Source organism: Chiroxiphia lanceolata, chromosome 8 (genome assembly GCF_009829145.1).
Source record: "Chiroxiphia lanceolata isolate bChiLan1 chromosome 8, bChiLan1.pri, whole genome shotgun sequence".
NCBI lineage: Eukaryota > Metazoa > Chordata > Aves > Passeriformes > Pipridae > Chiroxiphia > Chiroxiphia lanceolata.
The window spans coordinates 19,679,235-19,701,484 of NC_045644.1; the positions used below are offsets into that span (position 1 = coordinate 19,679,235).

At 42.3% G+C, this 22,250-nt stretch overlaps 1 protein-coding gene across 2 annotated transcripts in view; it reads left to right on the plus strand.

The window, feature by feature from the left end:
• Positions 1–5,890, plus strand: part of ALOX5 (arachidonate 5-lipoxygenase) — a 30,542-nt gene extending 24,652 nt beyond the window's left edge. The window contains exons 12-14 of one of the 2 annotated variants that reach the window (XM_032695490.1): positions 758–858; positions 3,121–3,291; positions 4,537–5,890. In XM_032695490.1, the coding sequence (XP_032551381.1) occupies positions 758–858; positions 3,121–3,291; positions 4,537–4,716 (452 nt within the window). In that variant the 3' untranslated portion in view covers positions 4,717–5,890. Of the gene's footprint in view, positions 1–285; positions 439–757; positions 859–3,120; positions 3,292–4,536 lie in introns of those variants that run through there. The other variant, XR_004358373.1, reaches the window with a different exon arrangement.
• Positions 5,891–22,250: the final 16,360 nt, after the last annotated feature.

Consider the following 22,250-nt stretch of genomic DNA (forward strand, 5'->3'; position numbering starts at 1 on the left):
TTTACTGGGACCTGTGGTCACACTGGAATGGGACAGGAAGTACAGCACCATGTTATTTAGGGAGGATAAGAGAGATACAGGCCTGGGGTTGCTTTGATTGCAAAATATTGCCCTAGTCCCTGACTATTGCGTTCTTTCTTTATATAGCTCCATTTGATTATTCTCCTTCAAAGACAGCTTAATGCAAGTATTTCTGTTCCTCATTCTGTTGTTTCTCTTTCAGAAGTTCTCATTTCCTCACTTCCCATTTCAGCGAATAAGCTCTCCCTGCTCTCTCTCTCACAGTACACTTGATTGCTGAGCCTCAGACCTTTATAAATACAAGCACATGGTCACTTCCTCCTTGACATGAGCCTTCCCTGCTTGCACTGCAGACTGAAGAAAAATGGAGCATCTGAGGCCCCTGCCCTGTGGACTGTCTGGGTGCCTTGCTGCAGGGTAGGTAGGACAGGGCCACAGTGTTTTTTAAAGGTGTAATTACACTTTGTCTTTCCCTTACGGAATACCACATACTTTGCAAATGGTGATACCTCACAAACCTGTATAAGGTAAGGCAGGATCACCCCGTTTTTATAACCACACAGCCAAGGCACAGAGAGGTTGAGTAGCTTCTGTTAGACCACACAGCAAGACTCATAGAATGCCCTGCTCCTCAGTGACTGCTTCATAGCCCTCTTACTCATTTCTTTTGATTACTGCTGGATAAAAGGTTTACTTCATAGCTGGGTTACTTAAGCTTTTCTTCTCCCTCATTTAGGGTTTCCTAAGATGATCAGGACACGAGAGACACTAGCAGAATATCTCACAGTGATAATATTCACCACATCGGCTCAACATGCAGCTGTGAACTTTGGTCAGGTAGGAATTTGTGGGAAGACTGTTCTTCCTTCTGGACTGGGAGGTACATCTACCAGGGCAAGGTCTGAGAAGTACTTTTTAGTAGATGTACAGAATCACACTGTTGTTTCTGGTCAAAATAACTGCAGAGCCATCTGCAAATCCCCATGAAGTCTATGGAAACTGCAGTAATTTGGAAGCTGAGAAAGACCTTTCGAGTCCTACATATGTACCAAAGCTCAGATTTAGGGGCTAACTTGTATATTTTAGTTTTACTGATTTTATTATGGGGAGCAATTTTTTTCAAGCATTTGGTAAGACCTCTTTCAGGAATGCTGAAGGGTTCAGGTGTCCAGCTTAGCTACCATGTTTTTCACACATCACCCGAACTGCCTGGATTTGAGATGTGATGGTAGTGTGAGGCCCATTCTGCAATGAAATGCAGTGAGTTATGCTAAGTGACTTTAATCTGCCTTTGCTGCAAGCACAGGCATAGGTGATTCCTGTGGGTTGTTGTTGTAAGTTGTGCTAATTTCACAGAACCACAGAATATGCTGAGTTGGAAGGGACCAACAAGGATCATCAAGTCCAACCCTTAGCTCTGCACAGGACCATCCCCAAGAGTCACACCATGTGTCCAAATGCTTCCTGAACTCTGTCAGGCTTGGTGCTGTGACCACTTCCCTGGGGAGCCTGTGCCAGTGCTCAGCCACCCTTTGGGTGAAGAACCTTTTTCCAATATCCAACCTAAACCTCCCCTGACACAACTTCAGGCCATTCCCTAGGGTCCTGTCACTGGTCACCACAGAAAGGAAATCACTGTCTGCCCCTCCTTTTCCCCTCACAAGGAAGTTGTAACTGCAGTGAGGTCTCCCCTCAGTCTCCTCTTCTCCAGCCTGAACAGACCAAGTGCCCTCAGCTGCTTCTCATACGGCTTCCCCTCAAGGCCCTTCACCATCTTCATTGCTCTCCTATGGACACTCCCTAATGGCTTAATGTCTTTCTTATATTGTGGTGACCAACACTGCACACAATATTCAAGGTGAGGCCGCCCCAGTGCAGAACAGAGCAGGACAATCCCCTCCCTTGACCAGCTGACGATGCTTTGCCTGATGCCCCCCAGGACAGGGTTGGCCCTCCTGGCTGCCAGGGCACTGCTGAGTCATATTCAAATTGCCACCAACCAGGATCCCCAGATCCCTTTCCATGGCATTGCTTTCCAGCATCTCATTCCCCAGTCTGTATGAACATCCAGGTTTGCCTCAGCCCAGGTGCAGAATCTGGCACTTCCCTCTGTTGAACGTCATATGGTTGGTGATTGCCCAGTCCTCTAATTTGTTGAGGTCTCTCTGCAGGGCCTCCCTGCCTTCAAGGGAGTCAACAGCTTCTCCACGTTTTGTATCACTTGCAAACTTGCTTGGTATCCATTCCAGTCCTGTGTCCAAGTCATTTATGAAGATGTTGAAGAGCACAGGGCCCAAGATGGAGCCCTGTGGAACCCCACTAGTGACAGGTCACCAGTCTGATGTTACCCATTCACTATTAACCTTTGTGTTTGACCTGTGAGCCAATTGCTCACTCACCACATGATATTTTATTCAACTGTGGGCTGGACATTTTGTTCAGAAGGGTACTGTGACAGACAGTATTGCAAGTTTTAAGCTGAAGTGCATCATCTCAGATGGCAGCAAAACTCAGGGTCATATCTGAAGCAAAAGGAGACATCACCAGCTCACGACAATGAAGCAGGCCAGAAGTGGTTCTGAGTTCCCAGTCTGCCACTCACCATGGCCATATCTGCATGCCATATTCCATATTACTTGATGAACTAGCATCCTTTATCTCTCTTACTGCCTGACCACAGTACTGTGGGCATGTTCTTGGAGGAAATTTTGCAGAAAAGAGAAACTGGAGAAAAGGGGATTTTAATTTTTTTTTTTTCAGATGTCACCTCAGGTTATCAGAAAAGGTCTTTGTTTAATAAAATAGCTAAGGCCTTAGCCTGGCTGGTGAATCTGGGCTGTGTGGTACATGCCTGTGGTTAGCAGAATAACTACTCCCATTTAGGTGACTCTTGTGAGTTCCTGAGCAAAAACAGAAGGGACTTCCTTGTCACCTCCAGTCCTTCTCTAGAGCATCTCCCTGTCCTTAATATCCTCTGTTTCTGAAAGGTTCATAATACAGAATCAAACTCCCTGTTGTCAAACTCCTGATTTTCTTCACTGTGTTCCTAAATAGCAGCCACTGTAGCTTTTCACTGTGCTCTCTTGCTCTGTTGTGCAGTATGACTGGTGTTCCTGGATTCCCAATGCCCCACCAACAATGCGCTGCCCTCCTCCAACAGAAAAGGGGACTGTCACCATCGAGCAAATTGTGGAGAGTCTGCCAGACAGGGGACGTTCCTGTTGGCATCTTGGAGCTGTTTGGGCCTTAAGCCAATTCCAGGATAAAGAAGTAAGTCAATCTCCCTTCTCTGGGTGGTGGAGATGTAGGTGAGCCCATGAGGGCCATGGCAAGACCGCACAGACTCACAAGATTGTATTGTTGCTCTGTGCTTGACTTGACTATGTTTACTTTTCTGTAGAGAAGTGTCAGTGGTGTGGGTTTGTCCTTATTCTGCCAGATGCAAACCAGCTCTGAGCAAGAAATCATGCTTTTACTGAGACTCTGTTTCAGCTCAAATGAAAGTTTCTAAGCTTGTGCATGGCATTGCTGAATAAGGATGCTGGTGTGGGAGGAAGAGGGCTGCAGAGTCATAAGGATTTTTTCCATTCCTTGCCCCAGCAGTGCTGGGGAAGAAGGTACAGCAGTTCTCTGTCCCCATGTCCTGTCCCTTTGAAAAATCTGCTCCAGTGCCACGTGCACTACAGTGGTGGCTTGTGCCTGGCTGGTGAGAAGCAAAAACAAAACAAGCCTGTGGAAGGCTTTGCAAGCATGGTGTGTAGCCATTTCCTTCATGTAAAATGAGGTTGTCAGTACTTGGTTGTTTCACCCAAGGGCTCTGTCTCAGGGATATGTTTTGAAATCCTTAAATGGATGATGATGGACAGAGGGCACTTTAAATTAAGTTTCTCTCTAAAAAAAGGCAGTACTAGCAGAGAAGCTGGTACTATGAGTAGTATCATGGGAAATAGTCACTTAAGTGTGCATATTGTCAGTGCAGTATTCAGAGCACCCTTAGAGTCCAAGCTGACTAAAGCAACTGTCACTGAAACTTTGAAGGACAGTTTTAAGTCAACAGAAACTTCTGCTGTCACTGAATGAAGTAGTTATCTTCCTTTTTCATCTCTGGCTGTTAATTCCACTCTCATGCTGCCCTTTTCTCTAGCAGCATAAATGTTTGCATGGCTATGCAGAGATCTGGCTTAGGAACCTCATCTGACTGACCACTGGCTTGAAAAGTGCCTGTTTTTCAGCAGATGAGCTCTGTACAGCTGGAGGAGGTGCCACATAGACACCTGAACTAGCACTACAAAAAGATGCAAGGATGGAAAGAAGTAGCCAGCAATGGAGGGGAGGTAGCAGAGAGCATCTTTCATTGGCAATTTCGATGTAGACTAGCTTAAATATTGCTAGTACTATTTTAATAGTAGCATTTGTGAGGTGAGACTCTGGGTGCTGTTCTGCTGGATGACATAATGTTGAAACAGAATTGCCTTTGCTTACTTAAAGCATGATTTCTTGGTGTTTTTCAATTAGCTATTTCTGGGCATGTACCCAGATGAACACTTCGTGGAGAAGCCAGTGAAAGAGGCTATGGCAAAATTCCGCAAGAATTTGGATGAGATTGTCAACACCATCACCGAACGCAACAAGAACAAAAAGCTTCCTTACTACTACCTTTCCCCAGATCGCATTCCCAACAGTGTTGCTGTTTGAAGAGATAGCCAGGAGAATTTGGAGGCATATAAAGCTAATGATGCTTTTCTGTTACATATACTTCTTCAATTAACTTTCAGAAATGGATAAGAAACCCACCCCCTCCATCAGAGCTGGCCTAAGTCTGTCTGAACTTTCAGAACACATCTGGTTATGACCAACCTTGCAGACGAAGTCTAGTCGACAACCCTCTAGGTCAAATTTATTAGAGGTCTATTTTTCCAGGATTTTAAAATTAATCTTAGAATCAGTCAGTATACATGTTTCTGTTATCTTGCCCTCTCCTTGACAAAAAATGCAATCACAGATTCACTTACTCAATGGAAAAAGTATCATGAGCAATAAGCAAGTCACATCTTTAAAATCCTTCCTGTTTTAAACAGGTGACACTGATGACATAGAAGAATGTAATCTTTAATGTATATGCATTGGTTTTAATCTGATTAAAACAAATGTTAAATATTTTCACAACAATTGTGAATATCCTAATAAGGATAAAGGTAAAAGAAGGACATTTGCTTAACATAACTGATGGGATTTTATCACTTTCTTACCAAGTTCGTGTGAAACAGCATCTCATAAGAGATGGAAATTTTGTACCTACATAAACTTAAGTATTTTCTGCACAAAACTAGAAAGGTTTGTTTTAGCCTGTCCAGCAGAGTTTGATGTCCCTCACTCGTACAGACAAATGTTTTACTTAGCACAACAGCAGCAAGTACAGACCTAGCAGTGCTTATGCTCAGTTTCTGTTTCGTTGCTTGAGGCTGCTGGGTTTTGTGGACAGTTTGCTCTGTTTTGTGGGGAATGAGGAGGCTACTTCATATAATGGAAGAATTTCTGGGGAAGGCTTAATCGACAGCTTCTAAGAGGAATCTTAGATTTGGACGGTTAAGCAAAACTAACATGTTCCATCTTAGAGACAACTGAGTTTTGTCTGTTTTGTTTAGAGGTAAATAGGTTCAAACACTTGGGCTTTGGCTAAAGTTGAGAAAGTCACTGAGATAATGAAAGCAAAATTGAGGTTTGAGAAATTTAAGAGTTGTGCTTTTGGTGATAACAATTTAGGTTTATTTTTCTGAGAATTTGTTCCTTGTACTAGGTGCACCAGCCTGCAATGTATTTTCTCAATAGATAAGAAAGCTTCTTCTAATAAAACAAAACTGAACATCTAGCTTTTATTTCCTAATTCAGTATCTAATGCTGTATGTCTCAAAAACCTTGTAGGAATAAACACAACATGCTGTGTAGAGAAATGCAACTTCTGCTCTTTGAGAAATATAGTTATTTCTATCATTCATGTGTGATTTGGAAAAGGGTACTACTAAAATATACAAACTTTCATATGAAACAGGTGTGGAAACTGATTTTAGACCCTTTACAACAGACTGATTCCCTTTTTCTCCCCCCAGCTAAAGACTTTGAGAAAGATGTGGAAGGTAAGACCATTTCCAGTTACTGAGGAAGTACATTTATGATTTGTTCATCATCTTCTTACTGCAGCCCATGGGAAGGGATGAGTGCAGGAGTGGAGTCATGCAATCGTGCAGCGACACTGGAATAAGACCAAGGGATCACAGACAACAACCTGTGAGCCCATCTCTCCATTATAAAAAAGGGGGGGTGGGAAAGAAAAGTGCAACTTGAATGCAAAAACTTGAAAGCAAAATTGCAACAAGCTGATGCAATATATCCAACAAGCTCTAACTCTTGTCCTTCCCCTGTGTACAGAGAATGTCCTCTTGCTTTCATGTGATAATGATTTGCATAGTCAAATACCTGTCCAGAAAACAAAATATGAGAAGACTTGGATGGATGTTCTCTTGGATCTGTGCCCTCTACTGTAGCCTGTGGACCTAGGACAGCTGGTGAGAGATTTGGGTAATTGACTGTGCAGCTTTGAAGACTGGTGGTAGCAATCTGATTCAGCAGCAGGAGAGGCTGTGGAAAGAGGTAAAGAGGTTAAAAGTAATACTGGCGCCAGAAAGGAAGCAGATACTTGCAGGTAATAAAGTGTTTACTGTTTCAGGGGGTCTGGGTACACATGTTGCTGTCCCAGTCCTGCCTCCTTTTCAGTTCTCTTTCCACCAGGAAGTCGTCTTGCTGTGCATGGGCCGTGGGTTCCTCCCCTACATCTTTAGCCATGACTTGCACGGAGGTATCTCCTAAGCCATGGTGCTAAGGTAGAGTGTCTACTTGCAGGATGGCTCCTAGGTGGGAATGAAAGTATCAGCTCTCTCTGAAGTGTGTCATGCACTCAGCTTTGCAATAGGTACTGCAGCTTGGTGTGCATCAGCCCAACAATAGCATGTGTCCTGGCTGGGTGGCTGTTGCTACTGGCCAGTCCAAGGGAATTTAGCCAGACTCTTCACCTTGAGCTTCCTTGCTGTCTTTTCCAATTGCAGTGATTCTCAACTGGCTGGAAGATTGAACTAGGAGATATCTGGTTCAGGAAATTCTGGCAGTGACTCAGGCGGCTCTGTCATCTCAGCTCTTCCTCTTGGCATTTGGTCACTGGAGAGGACACTCGGCTATAAAATGCCAGTGCTAGTGAGAAATGAACTGGTAAGCATTGTCCTAAAGGACTGCCACAAGTAGAGGAGAAAGCCTAATGTTTTCTCCCAAAGCAGATTCAAAAAATCTCTCCTTAAGAGAAAAGGAGGCCATGAGATGGAGAGAGAGACCATCAGTGAGGGGACAGGGCAGGCATTTCCCTGCTGAAGTCTCTGACTCTTTGGGTTCAGTGAGGATTTAGGCCTCCGCAGCCAGCTCAGTTCTCATCAGTGGCCTCCCATGCTTTCCTCTTTTTGCAGGGTGACTTTGCCTCTATAGACTTCTTTTGGCGTATTCCCTTTCCCAACCCCCAAACATCCCTTGCAATAATATGATTCTCACTGCCCCCGGAAAAAAAGTGCACATACTTCTTGTTCATCCCATAGGAAGTAAGCTACCCTTTTCTTTTCTGGTCAATCCCCATTTTACAGGTGAGGAAATGGAACAAGAGCAATGAAGTCCACTGGATCAGCTCTGAATTGAGGTGCTTCCTTTAGAAAGAACATGAGAAGGTTGTTTACTGGAAGCATGCTAATTTTGGGTGCCTAGTGAGCAGACAAAGTTTTCAGGCTTGGCCTTTCAGGGTTACTTACTGTGCTGCATGTTGAGCAGAACATAAAATAGACCCCAGAAGATGAGTTTCTTACTAGCAAGTTTCAATCAGCAAGTGGCTTTTCCTGCCACAGTAGTAGGGACGAAGTATCTCGAAAGAAATTGTGCACACTGAGATAGTCGCACAAGTGCATAGTTTGCTTCATTTATACTATAAACAGGCATAAATATTTCATAATCAGACGTGGCTGGTACATTTAGAGGTTAACTGAGTCACGAGTTTTTAATGCCAGAAGACATGGCTATGATTGCTTAGACTGATTTCAGCATACCACAGGCCTTAGGATTTCCCTCTTCAAACTCAATACAGGAGTGCTTGATACAGGAATCTTCTCTGAACATATCCACTCATGGTTTACCAAATCACATAATTCACCCTGGTGTTTGAGTCACTTGTCTCACTGGTGAATCCCTCATGCTGTGAAAGATATGCACTGCTTCTAGTTCCGCATGCATTCAGCCTTTGCATCTCGCAATAGGCAGCTTCTTGCAGTAGCTTTGTGTGATTGAAGATCCTTCTCTGACCAGTTCCCTACTACATTCTCCCCCTTTCTTTTGTAAACTGAATAGATTATTTTCCTGCATTCTTTTGCTGTAAGACGCTTTACAACGCTTATTTATTACCACTGTGTGGGCAGCATGTGGGCAGTTGATGTCAATGATGTTTCAATGGCTATTTCAGTCAATATTTCATAGGCTGCATTTCCTCCTTCTTGCAACTGTGTATATGCAGTTTGTCCCTAGATTTATGTCACAAACCCACAGCAAATTATCTGTGTTACTGCACAAATTTCCTGTTTGTATGTATGCAAGTGGCTGGCAATACCTTCAGTGAGTGAGAGAAATACTAAGTGAGCTGTTGGTACTCCGGTAGGTCTCTATCAGGCTTCAAATTCAGCTTCTCTGGGGAACACACTGTATATCTAGCAGCCTTTTAACTTTAGATTGGCAGTGTTTAAAATCCTGTACTTAGTGGTTAGGCTCAATTTGTAATTATGTAGCTGAGTTATCATAGAATAGTTTGGGTTTGAAGGGACCTTAAAGATCATCTGGTTCTAACCCCCATGTCATGGGGGGTTTTAGCATCCAATGCTAGAAATATTTAACCTAACCTATATTTAACTTTATCAGGGTTCACTCTAAAGTTAATTCAGGCTTTTGTCTGCCTGCATATACCAATATACAGCAGAGGTTTCTGGGGAGCCTGGCCAGCCAGTTCAGCAGAAATGCACAGGTACAGCAGGGGAATGCTCTACACTCAGTGCAATTACTGCAGTCTGCATTGGCAGTGGGAACTAGACTGACAACATCCTTTTATACAGCACACTGAAGAACCATTTCTTTCCTAACTTGGTGCTTGTCCATAGAGCTCTTCATTCACTCTTCAGTACCTTCTCTGAGCACCTTCCTCACATGCATGAAGTGATTAATGTAATGTGCAAACTAACAGCTGCCACACACTGATCCTCCTTTTTGACTGGCTACCTCTTCAGGATCCATTTCAGGAGAAATCCCCATGGGCGAGTGGTATGTTGGTCTTCCAGAAGACCTGGCAGCAGTCTCTGAGTCCTTTTGTCTTTGCTGGAAGCACATCAATATAAGAGCCACTGTCTCCAGGAGACCTGAAGCATATGGATGACTCTCATCTCTTTTAAAAGGCTGTAAATACTTTATCTGTAATGCAGTGTTCTTTGATTGCAGCTTGTGGCTCTTAGACAAATGTTTTGTTTCATTTCACCAATAAGCTGAGTCATACCATTTTGTCTCAAAGATACTGCAGTCATGACAGCAAAGGGAGCTCCATTCCTGCCCTTGGGGCTCGGGCAGTATCAAATACACTCTCCAGCCTTTGTTTTCTTTTCTGTTTCTAGGGTTAGATCTGGACAAGCTACATGAAATAATGAGCCAGTTCTCTCTCATCTGTGAGGAAGATATTATAGGGGTCAAAGCTTGGTAACTTTTCAGATCTGCTAACTCTATAAATACTTTTTTTGCATTTCCAGAGCATGATGTCTATGGCATTGGCTGCTGCCACTCACATATCTACTAATGTTTAGTAGCTATCAATGTTACAGTAATCAATAATCAGCATTAATCACTATCCTAACAATTGTAGGACAATCTATCTGAAGGGCATGTTTGTTGAAAACCAGACCTGCATGCAGGCAAAGCCAGCCTGATACACCGATAATCAGGTCTCACAAAGTGTTTGGGTAAAACTTTGAATAGTCTGGCTTTGCCTGGTACCTGCCTGGTCACTGTTGAGCTTCAGATGGTAGGAAAGCTATGTTTGGTCAGGCCTAAAACAAGCAGATCTGGTTTCTCTGGCCTTGTGGAAACAACAGGTCAGAAGCAGTGTCTTGTGTTTGTGGGAAGTATGTGAGTGTTGCCTTATTTTCACTTGGCCACTGTATTTGGCCCAGTGTAAAAGTACCTATGTAACAGACTTGATAGCGGATTACATAAAATCAGGTAGGTTTTTGGCATGAAGAAAAATTGTTTTTTACGTTTTACACCATTGGAATCCTACTTGAGCCTGGGTTGTTTCAGTGTATTCAAGCTGTTTCTGCAGCAGCATTTCACAAACCTTTTCTGTTTGAGGAATGAAAGGCCATCTGGAAGCCTTCTCCTTCCCAGGATCTGCACTGCTGAAACATTATTTTTTTCTGGCATCATTATATCTTAAAGGCTAATGAGTGCTAATGATTTAAAAGTTGGGGTACTTGTACTTCTGTCTGCGTAGATGGAAGCAAGAAGAAATAATAAATAAGACTGGCCAAAATTTAGTTATGTTTCTTCTCCCTTTTGTTTTATAGGGTTAACTTGACAGCAAAGATACAAACTAGTTTTCTCAAAGCATGCATGGGAAATGTTTCTGGAAAGAAAACTTTCATAACAGTACTTGTGTCTCAAAAGGAAATCAAGATATGTAATAATAGGAGGATGCAGGAGGCTTTGCAAAATGTGTGTACTGGAAGCAAGAGAGTGGGGCTGCATTTGGGTAACTCACAGAAAGGTCAGGGGCTTTGTTATTGTTAATTAATGGATCATATTGGGATCATATTCAGATGTACAAATTGATCAAAACATATAATGGCAAAATGTCTTTCCATAGGTTTTTTCAGTTATACAGATGGAGATCCAGAAATGTAAGTTTGGGGATAAGTTAGCAGTTCACCCACAGTCTGGATGAGTTCTGGATGAAGGTTGTTCTTGGCTCTGTTTACATGTAAAATCTCCCAGAAAAGGTGTTATCAATCATGAAAAGGGAATCCGTGCTTCAGCAGCTGATACAGTGTGTGCGAAACTGCCGAGGGAGACTCAATGGGACTGACCGCAGGTGATGGGTCAACAGTAAGAATTTAAGACTTTATAAACACTGAAATCTTGTGAAATCAATCCGTGAAAGATCTCAAAAATGATGAGAATCACAGTATCACAGAATATCCTGAGCTGTAAGGGACTAACAAGACTCATTGAGTCCAAGTCCTGACCCTGCACAGGACAACCCCAAGAATCACACCATGTGCCTGAGAATGTTGCCCAAATGCTTCTTGAACAGTATATAAATACAGGAACAACAAGAACATATAAAAACAAAAATAAAGGTGTTACAAACAGGTTTTTGTCTGAAGGCTTCAGCTGCTTTCAGAAACATGCAGTGCAACCTCACTGCATAGGCTAAACTTCTCCATTCAAATTTCCTTCACCTTTGGCAGAACTTGCTGTACTGGAAATGGGAGCATCACAGAGGGAAAGAATGAAGCTTGTTCTTTTGGTGGGATATTGCTCTGAACAAGTTACTTTCCTAGGGAGACTTGCAAGAATCATCTATGACCCCGCCCTGGTAGAGTGGAGAGTTAAACATGCTTTATTTAAAAATATGAAAATAATATATAGATAAATAGTTGTAACTTTTTGTACAGCTATGCCCAAATGTCAACATACAGGTGGTATATATATGAATAGAAACAGGCTTCCTTGTATTTTTGTCTTGCTGTTTCTTTAGGCAACTTCAAGAAAAGTGATTCACCCAATGTACTTTTAGAGAAGCAAAACCATGTAGTGCTTCACTTTCATTGTTAACGCTTTATCTCTTCTAAAACTTTATCTGCTTTATCAATAGAAATACTTAAACATTGCAGTCAAAACCACGTCAAGAGCCAGTAGCTAAAGAGAGAAAAATTCAAATAAGAAGTAGGACTGGTGATATATTTATCATCACCAGCAATTTTTGAGCTCAACGTGGCTGAATTTTGAACAATTATGCTAGGAGTCTAACAAGCAAAAATTCTTTGTGCTGTAGAGATAGTCAAGCCAAACTGCATTATCTTATAACTGCATAATCTATAAATGCGTATTTTAACAGGAGAAGCCAGTTTAAGTCGATTCAGGGCAATAAGGAAAAATCCTTGAACAACGAGAAAAGAAATATAATTGGAGAAGTTCTGTATCTGCAGCTTTTCTCTGATACTTCTTTATGGTTTTGTTTGTTGCTTTTGTTATCATTTGACCTGCCAAAGTTCATCTCTGTCTAGATCTTTCAAGATGAACATTTTCACTATGAATAAATTCACTGAAAAAAAATGCATGTAAAACCAGGTTTGGTATAAGTAACAAATGGTATTTTCACACCAAATCTTTTTAAGCCAATAACACTTCAGAATATATTTTGGATGAATATTTTTGATTTTCCAAGTATTGGGGCACTTAAAGCTGGGAAATTTCACTTGTTTCTTCTTAATCCAAAGTTAAATCCCCAAACAGTTCTTTTATTCTTTTTAATCTTCAGTCATTCACAGAGCTAATTAAATTCATAGGACCAGTAAGTGCAACTTTTGTCCATTGCAAAGACTCAGCTGAAAAGTCAGTTTGGTTTCCCTGAGGTTATTGAAGGATGAGCTTGGCTCTTCATTGTCATAACATGTAAGACTTAAATTCTGTGTTTTTCTCCATAAAGATGGTTGCATCTTGCTGCTAATGGTGTTGATTTTCAGTTCTGAAAATGACTTATGACTGCTTGTGTGAGTTGGTGCTGTTCAGGTTGAACCATATGACCAAGACGGCCCTTCACACTCTACGGCATGAGAACATACTGGCAGTAGAAGAAATCATGCACTGCTTCCCCATGGCCACCATGCTGGTGAGTGCAGCAGGAGCGATTTGTGGGAGCTTTGCCAGCTCTCACATCTCTCTGTGTCACCAAGAATGCAGCGTCTGTGGCCTGACTTCCCATGCACAGAGGGCTGGCAGGGGACAGCTGTGCATTTGGACCTGGAGGGAAGATAAGAGAGGGCAGATGTGATGCAGCTGTAGGAGAGTTTTGGCTTTCAAGGGTTTGGGTGTGAGCCAGAAAAGAAAACCAGAGAGAAATACCTGACACAACTATGATGTGAATTCTGATACGAATTGCATGCCTTTGATACTGTGGGTCTTCCATGGTTGCCACCATTATTCTCTTGCATTCCTGAAACCCAACTTGTTTCAGGTGGAAGGTGGTTTAGTTTGGAAGCAGCTTTGTGATTATGTTTAGCCAGTCCACTGCGCTCTGGAAGATCATCAGGAGGGCTGAGAAAATGAAACTGTCTCTTCATAGCAAAATTATGAGATCAGAGTTTTCTAGAGTGTCTTATGATAGATTTATGAAATGAGAGTCATAGTGGTCATGACCTCTCAAATTCCAGGTGTGGGTCATTGTGGAGGATGGGAAGGAGTGGTGAAAGCCTTGGAGGGGAAACCACAGGGCAGGCACATCTCTGGGGAGGTAACACAGGGTATGGCAGGGAAATGGACTTGTGATGGGATTTCTTCCACCTGGGGCAGGGCACGTGAAGTAAAGAGGGAAAGGTGTCAAGGGTGCTCAGAACACAAGCTTTGAGGGCGGGAATGGCCATGGCATTGGCAAGGATCACACAGGGAGGAGCTGGGGTAAGTAAGGAGTTGGGGTAAGTAACCTGAGAGATAAGTGGAACTGAAGCAGAGTCCAAAGCTGAACAACCAGAGAAGTGAAGCAGGCTGGCAGAGGTGCAAAGAAGAGTCCTGGAGAACTGCTGGAGCCTCCAAGGGACCTTGCAGGGTGAAAGGGACTGCCCTGGTCAGGGTTACTCTGGGCTCTGAAGAAGTCAGATGTTATTGTCACTGGTGCCCTCTGCTGCTGCTAGATCATGTTGTTAATTTTTTAGAAATATTTCTTGTCCTTTGCCGACATTGTAAATCTTTATTGCCTGGTAAAGGGAGGGCTCTGGCATCTCACTACTTTTAAGGGAGCATGTGTAAGTGTGGAGATAGTGCTTGGTGCTTAGAAGTAAGACTCTATCAAAGAGGAAAATCCTAAGGTCTCACTTCTTTACATCTTAGCAAGTTGTGCAATTGTCCCTACTGATCCCTACTGGTCTTATTTCCTTTGGAATCAGCACTGAGCTCAGATTCAGATTTTCCAGGAGCTTATGTTTTTGCCTGGACATGTCTGACATTCCCCTGGTACAGTGATTTTTCCAGTTTTAATCACACAGACATGGCTTTATGTGACTAACTGCTGTTGACTTTGTCTCTCACTCAGTGGTTATCAGTACAAAAACACTGAGTCATTTTGTATAGACACCATTCCCATGCCTTGGGTAGGCACAACATTTTTTTCCCTGATGCAGAGTCAAAAAGTTTCATTATCTGAGATAATAAAATATGTTGATGACGTCTGCTGAAGTTGTCCCCAGCACTTCCTCCAAGGTATGACCACACAGAAGACTCTCTTCTTTTCTCAGCCACAGCAGAAACACCAGAGCAGTAATTTCTGGAGTGAGTGGAGGAGTACAAAGAGACCCCCACGAGCGATGATAAAAGCAGTCCCACAGCAGCAGTGATGTGTCCATGATGTACAGGAATCAGTGCGGGGCCTTTGGGGCTGTCCCAAGCCCTGTGACTACTGGAGTGCTCTCAGGCAGATCATGTCACCAACCAGTCAGTCTGTAAGCTCTGTGCCTATCTGAACCTTCAACACTTTTGCAATTGAAAGCTTCTGCTACTCACTTTGCGTGTCTTCTGGTAGCAACAAGTGTGCAAGCATTAGTATTTATAGTGGCAGAAACAGGAGGCTCCAGGAAGCACGACATATAAATTTGCTCATTTTAGAAAGTCTGTGTTTGTGCAGACCCCTTGCGAAAATAACAGTCAGAGCAAAGCAGGGAGAGAAATATCAATTATTTTATCTCTGAAAGCAGAGGAGAGCTCAGAAAAATTATATTTACTGTGTAATTCCACAACAGAATGGTTTTTGGCTTGTTATCAATGGGCTTTTTTTACACTTATTTGACTTTTATAATCATATCAGAACTGTATCATAGCTTTTCCTTTCCCAGGAGCCTGCCAGGCCAAGATTAAAAATCAGTTATCCTACTGTGGAGGGGTCTATTTGAAGATGATGAAGGTATTACTGGATAATTCTGCACTTATACATTCCCATCCAAGTGTTTCTTCTGAACTGAATTCCTGCATATTTATACCAGTGGTTTGGAGTGAAGAGTCCCTTCTCATACAGAGATTTTTTTGTTGTATTAGCTGGTGCTTGGGTTTGTCATTTCTTGAGCTGGAGTCCCAGACTATGTACAAGAGGATACTTATAGGTAGATAGAGGAATGAGACTGTTAACTTTGCAGCCTTCCTGCTGCTAAGTCTTTCCCTGAGCCGGGAAATCACCGTGTAGCCATAACTGTTTGCATGAAGTGCTCTGTGGTGGTGGCTGTTGGCTACTCTGCCTGTTGTGCATTTCAAGGAGCTGAACAGCAGTGGAGAGAGGAGGATTCCTTCAGCCATATTTACAATATGGTTTTAGAGTTAGACCGTGATCTTCCACCAGCTGTGGGCAACGTGTTGGACCCTGGCATTACCCCCAGGTCCAGCTGTTAGAAGGAAGTGATCTTGGTTTTTCCAAATGAGACAAATGGGAGAGGTGGTTTATGAGTTTGAGGCAAAGAGGGTAATAAATAGGAGCCCAGTTGCTTCCAAGGAGACTGGATGGTATATAATGCTGGCATTAACTGACTTTAAAAAAACAAAGATGGAAAAACCAAGATGTTGCACCTTTGCAAATCCTCGATTTGTGGCTGATGAAAACTCCAGCACAGGCAATACCAGCCAGGAGAGGGCACTGGGACCTCAAAACGCTCAGAGGACCCTGAACAGCTTCCACAGTCACTGGTGGGACTGAATAGCAATAGCACACGTCACCTCCTGCATCCTCCCATTGTGATCAGAAATTATTACAAACTAACCAAGCAACAGAAGCTGTTCATTTCTCAAAATAACATAGTACCAGTTAAGAGAGACTATTCACCCAATCATATTTTGTTTTGGTTTGCTTTGGTTTGGTTTGGGTTTTTATGGGTTGGGTTGGGTTGCTTGGTTGGGGGTTTCTTTTGCCATAGGGCACCTACCAGCCTTTCTGTGGTCTGTTTAATAATGACACTATTTCCAGACAGCGTTCCACACTATTTCTCTTCTGGCAAGGAGAACGCATCAGTGGGTAGGAACCCAGCCACCTCCTATAAATGACCTCCACAAGGACTTTGTACTTCAAGGACTTTCTCAATTTTTCCTTCATTAAGGCTGAAAAATTTTTAGGCAGGCCTTGGCTCTCACGTGATCTATAAGTACCCTCTATAAGGTACAGCTGGATCAAATAATAAACAATAATCCTTTCTTAATAGCTCTTAGTCTAAAGAGCCAATGTACCTTACATGAAAGGTGCAGTGAAAGAGGTTGTGGAATACTGATAGAGGTCATGGAAGTTCAGTCTTCCTTTTCAACAAAACCTAGTTACAAAGTCTGATGTTGGAAAGCTTTCGACTGATGCCTGCATTAACTGAGTTCATTAAGAAATATTTAACCAATCCATTTGCACTGATAAATCAAATATTCTTCTTGGCAAGTCCTTGTGAAATATCAGATCAGCTGTGCAATGGCTGTTTTGCTTCTAGCAGCTGTGCCATCTGAGCTGTTGAATACTAACAGAATGTATTGTACAGTACCACATGTGGATCACTCTTCATCTTTTGCCTTAGCACTACTGGGAGATTCACTGCAATTAATAACTTTATTTGACAGTCACAGAGAAAAAAGGCAGAGGTACCTACCCAGTTATTTAATTTTTTATTGACAATATTTTCATTGAAATATCATATATTTCGTACCTCTTTAGTGGGAAAAATAAATCATAGTTGACGTTCTCCTCTTTCAGTATTCCAAATTACAAAGGATAGGGGACATCTTTCATGCTTGTGAGTTCACACAAGTTCTTGTTCCTTGTGGGATGCAGGCCATGACTGATGCAACAGTTCACTATTCACTGCCAGAGCATTTCATGGCTGATTTCCATCATGATGAGTAGAAAAGACGTCCTAGAAACTCTCCCTTGGCCCTGCACATTCTCCTTTTCCCTCAGTCACCATGTAGCTGATGTAAACCCTCACACAGGGGATGACCTGGGGTCTTTGGCCACAGCAAGCACTGGTCCTCTCTGTCTCACCTGTCTCTGTCCCAGGACCCCCCAGCCCCACTACATACACTACATACACTACCTACTCAGTTTGGCACTGACTTCTACAGGGAAAGGTCCTTCCCAGGCAGTGCCCTCCACCTTGTCCTGAACTCTCTGCATTTCTCTTTGAGTTGTAGTAAATGTTTCTCTCACTTTCTTCCATCTTCTGACACAGCTCTTCTTTCTCAAGTTTCTCTGCATTTCTTTGCTTACCATTTAGAGTAGGGAAACATGAATTACACTTTTACTGCACTTGCTGTAATTTGGCATGTTTAGGAGGAAAGCCTGACTGACAGATACCATTAGCAGTAAACTTGAAGTTAAAATGTTGCTAGTTTCTAGAATTTTCTTCATTCAAAAACCAACTTCCCAAACAGTAGGAAATTATGTAAATCCATCAGTGGAAACTGGTCTGAAGGATGAGAAGGTTATCCAATGGCCTATTCTCTTTTGTAGGGGCTTCTCACATGATACTGAGGAACTTGCTGTAGCCTGACTATCTACACAATCAACAGGGAGGTGGTGTCACCAAAGTGAAGATTCCTCTTCCACCATCGTCCTCCTGCTAGAAGGGTCCAGCACTGGCTGTGACACTGTGGTGTGATCACTTCTTAGGGCTGTACTGTTTCTTTGATTTCCTCCTTTAACTTCTCAAGCCACTCTGCCACCTCCCTGCTTCTGTCTCTGGCAGGACTGAAAGGCATATTGAAGGCCTACATTATATCACTTGGCATCAGCATCAGTTGCTATTTTTTTTTTTTTGTATTTCAAATGCATGATTTATCATCTATTTTCCTTATCACTGTAGTTACTGGATATCATGAAGTATTAACAAAGGTTTTGTTACTTGATGATTGCTGAATTCTTCTTGAATTTTAAGTTGTCATTTGGTGAATTGTCATGTTATCATTTTTATTTATGATATACACTATTTTCAGAATATAAAGACTACCAGCAATTTACATGTTTCCATGATCTTTTGTGATGATGATAAGTAACTTTTTAGAGTTTCAGAATGCCTCTAGTTAAGGCCCTAGCCCAAGTTTGAGCAGGTCTGTGTTCAGGTCCTGTTTGTGCTGCAGATTCCCTGCTCAGACACAGTGGGCCCTCTGCCCTTTGATGACGGTGTTACAGATGGGGACAGCTGATAATGTTGCCCCTTTGCTGCTTTATCTCCTCGGGCATGGACCTTCTACATGACCTGCTGTGCACCATGGTGGTTCTGCAGCTGGCTCAGGAGGAGCTCCACTGCTCGTGCAGACAGCTGAGAGCAGCAGCCTCAGGAACTCTGCTGACCTCAGACACCCTCTTTGAAACTCACAGCCTTCACTTCTGTGCCTCTCTTTACCATGTCTAGCACCTTACTTTTCCCATTTCGTAACTCTTTTTTTGATTGGAAGTGCCTGTTCTTTCTTAATGCTGACCATAGGTTAGAACTAACCACCTTGGCTTTATTGAAAGATGATGGGCTATAGGAGCAATATAGTGATTAACTATTGGTGGAGTCATAGTACAGGTCAAGGGAAGGCTGCTATCAGCTTCTTTTCCTTGCCCTTCTGATGACTAAAAAGCAGTTTGCCAGGTATTGCGAATGACTGATGAACTTCACTGACCTCGTCCTTTTTCAGCTGAGTTATGTTTTGGGTCTAGTGAGTTCATACACAAATATTTAACCGAGTTTCTTGATCTACCCAGTCAAATGTAATTTCTGTGATCTGAAAGCTACCAATGTGCTTTGCATCTTATCTCTAGAACTACGTGTAACATTTTACAAATATGGGTGTTACACAAATTTTGAATGCTCGAGTTATCACTGAACCTTAATATCTGCTGATCACGGCAGATCCTTTGTAAAAATTGCTGCCAGAAATAAGGCAGAGGTTGATATTTTTATTTTCTACGTGGCACTAAGGAAAGTCCTATCTAAAAGTGGTAAGTTTAATAGCTGTTGCTATTCACAGCAGAACAGAAAGGATGATTTCCATAGGCTACTCTGCCAACCTGCTGTCCGTGTTTTGGATGGGGGGAGATAATCTTCTTCGTAATAGCTGGTATGGGGCCATGTTTTGGATTTGTGCTGGAAACAGTGTTGATAATTCAGGCATGTTTTAATGATTGTTGAGCAGTGCTTGCAGAGCCTCAAGACCTTTTCTACTTCTCCTACCACCCTGCCAGCAAATAAGCTGGGGTTGCACAAGAACACAAGGAGACACAGCTGGGATGGCTGATCCCAACTGATCAAAGCGATATTTCATACCATATAGCAACATGCTGAGCATAAAAACTAGGGGGAAATAGGCTGGGGGCCACTGCTCAGTGGTGGCTGGGCATCAGTTGGTTAGTAGTGAGTTTTTAATTTCCATCCCTTGTCTTTCTTGAGTTTTATTTCTATTTTTTTAATTTCCTTTTCATCATCATCATCATCATCATCATCATTGTTGCTGTTGCTGCTGTTGGATGGCCTGAAGTTGTGTCAGGGGAGGTTTAGGCCTCTGTGTAGGGCCAGAGTTGGACTTAATGATCCTTGTGGGTCCCTTCCAACTCAGTATAGTCTGTGATTCTGTGAAGACCAGAGACCCCAGCATTTGCTTTCCTACTCTACTGGGAAGAAAGCAGAGTCTTTTCAGGTGCTTCTCATGAATGTGAAGTGTATCAGACTGGGTCTTTCATACCCAGATAATCCTTTCACACTTAAATAGCCTTTCACTCTTAAACAATTCCTATCTTTCTGTCATCAGAGGTGTGATAAACTGAGAAAATGATTCGAGCTAATTAAGAGAAAACAGTGTAAGGTCAATATGACCTGGAGAGAGAAAAGAAAAACAAATTGTAAAACTTAATTGGGCCCCTACAAAGAGATAAAACAAGTTACCTCCCTTTTACCTTGTGTAGGATTTATAGTGAGAGAATTTTGTTTAGTTAGCTAGATAATAGCACCTTTCTTAAAATTTATAGATAACAAGCAAACATCTGCTGAATGTCTGATTTAACAATATATTATGCTCATAGATAACATTCTTGTTAAGAAATAATGTTTATACTCATGTACCTAACAATGTGTAATGTTTATACTTATGTAACTAACAATGTGTAATGTTTATACTTATGTATAATGAATATTCATGTAGTAACTGGAAATAAATGTAGAACAACTGTCTCCTTTGGGTGTGACAGGCGTTGGGAGTTGTTGAACCCCTTCCCTGATCACCCAGCGCTGATTTTGCTTTTATCATATAATAAATTCTGATTGGAAATTGCCCGATTGGGTTTCTATTTCTCACAGAGGTGACCTAAGGCCTTTGGCAGTTAAATCTCTTTCCAGTTAAACTCCTGGAACCCTCCAAGCAGCATTTTGAAACCCTTCAGGGATTACATGAGTAATTAGATAAATAATAAAAAAGCCACATCTGGATGTGGGATGATGCTGCGAGCAAAGCTCTGCTTTTCTAGTGCATTGGGCTTTGCAGCAGTTTGTCACCCTCAAGGCTGCTAATAAAGGAGTGCAAGGCACTTTATCTACAAAAGTAAAGGAAAAGAAAATGCAAACAACTTCAGTTTGAACTTGATGACAGTAAAATTGACTGTTCTCAACAATATAACCATCCCTCCAGAGCCTAGAAGGCTGCTTTCGATTTCATTCATCTGCCAGCTTCTGGTTTTAAACACCCTGGTGTGCAGTATTCAGAGCAGTGCCTGTTGTACTGGAATTTGCAGGATTTGTTGATGATATAAAACATCATTAGGACCAGGAGAAATGCACAGGGAATTAGAGTCATTTGCCTCAAAACAGATCCCTAGCAGTCGGACATGTCAATCTGTATATGTTTTGTGAACCTCCCTCTGCAGTCAGGGGAAACAAACTTCTTCAGTGACTGACTCATTTCACACTACAATAAGCTCATAAGAAAAGTCAGATGACCCGTTCCCTGGAATTATCAGTATTTCCTCACTAACAGGGCAGACAAGCTGATTTGTCTACCTTTTTCATATCTGAATTTAGGTGGGATATGTTTCTTTCTTCACTGCTGCAGAATCTGCTATTACTCAGCTAATTAAGCTAAAGATAAAATCTACCCATCCTATAAACCCCATTTTGACAACTCAGTAGAAAACAAAGTCTGGTGTTTACAGTATGTCTGGCTATTTCTGTGCACATGAGCACTCAAAAACTGATTGAACCAACATGGATTTAAGTCCTAAGTCAATGAGCTCATGCAAGAAAGAAAATTACTTTCCCAGTCCGTTACTATTACCTGGGAGATAAATAAGAGATCTAGGTGCATATATAAGAATATATATATATATAACATAATATAAGAGATTATATCCATTTTAACACATCCCTCCACCATCACAGCATCTTAAGGGGTCAGTATCATTTTGGCTTTGTATCCCAAAAGAAAGAAAGGGATGGGCTGAGTGCTGGCAGGTGGCAGAGCCTGTTTCATGACTGAAATGGTCCCTGATGTGGTTGTTTGGGTGGAATCCTCCTAATGTGACATTAGTTGTCTGAAAATCCGGATAAGCTCCCTCTCCAGTGTGTGAAGAGAACAGGCTCTGCCAGAGGACACTGATGCCCATTTAATGCTCACCCATTACCAGATGCTTTACAGAGACCCGAGTATCTGAAGCAAAGAACAGGAGAGTGGTCAGTGTGAGCAGAGTTTATGGGGTGATGGGGGAGGGCTCTTCTGTGGGACAAGATCTACCCAGGGAGCACAGATAGGGGGACTTTGCTCCCTTATTAGAGATATGGGGCTGTAAAACATAAAGCTCCTCAACAACAGAGGGGAGGTGGCAAGGGGGGGCGGGGCAGGAGGGGAGGGAAGGAAGCTGT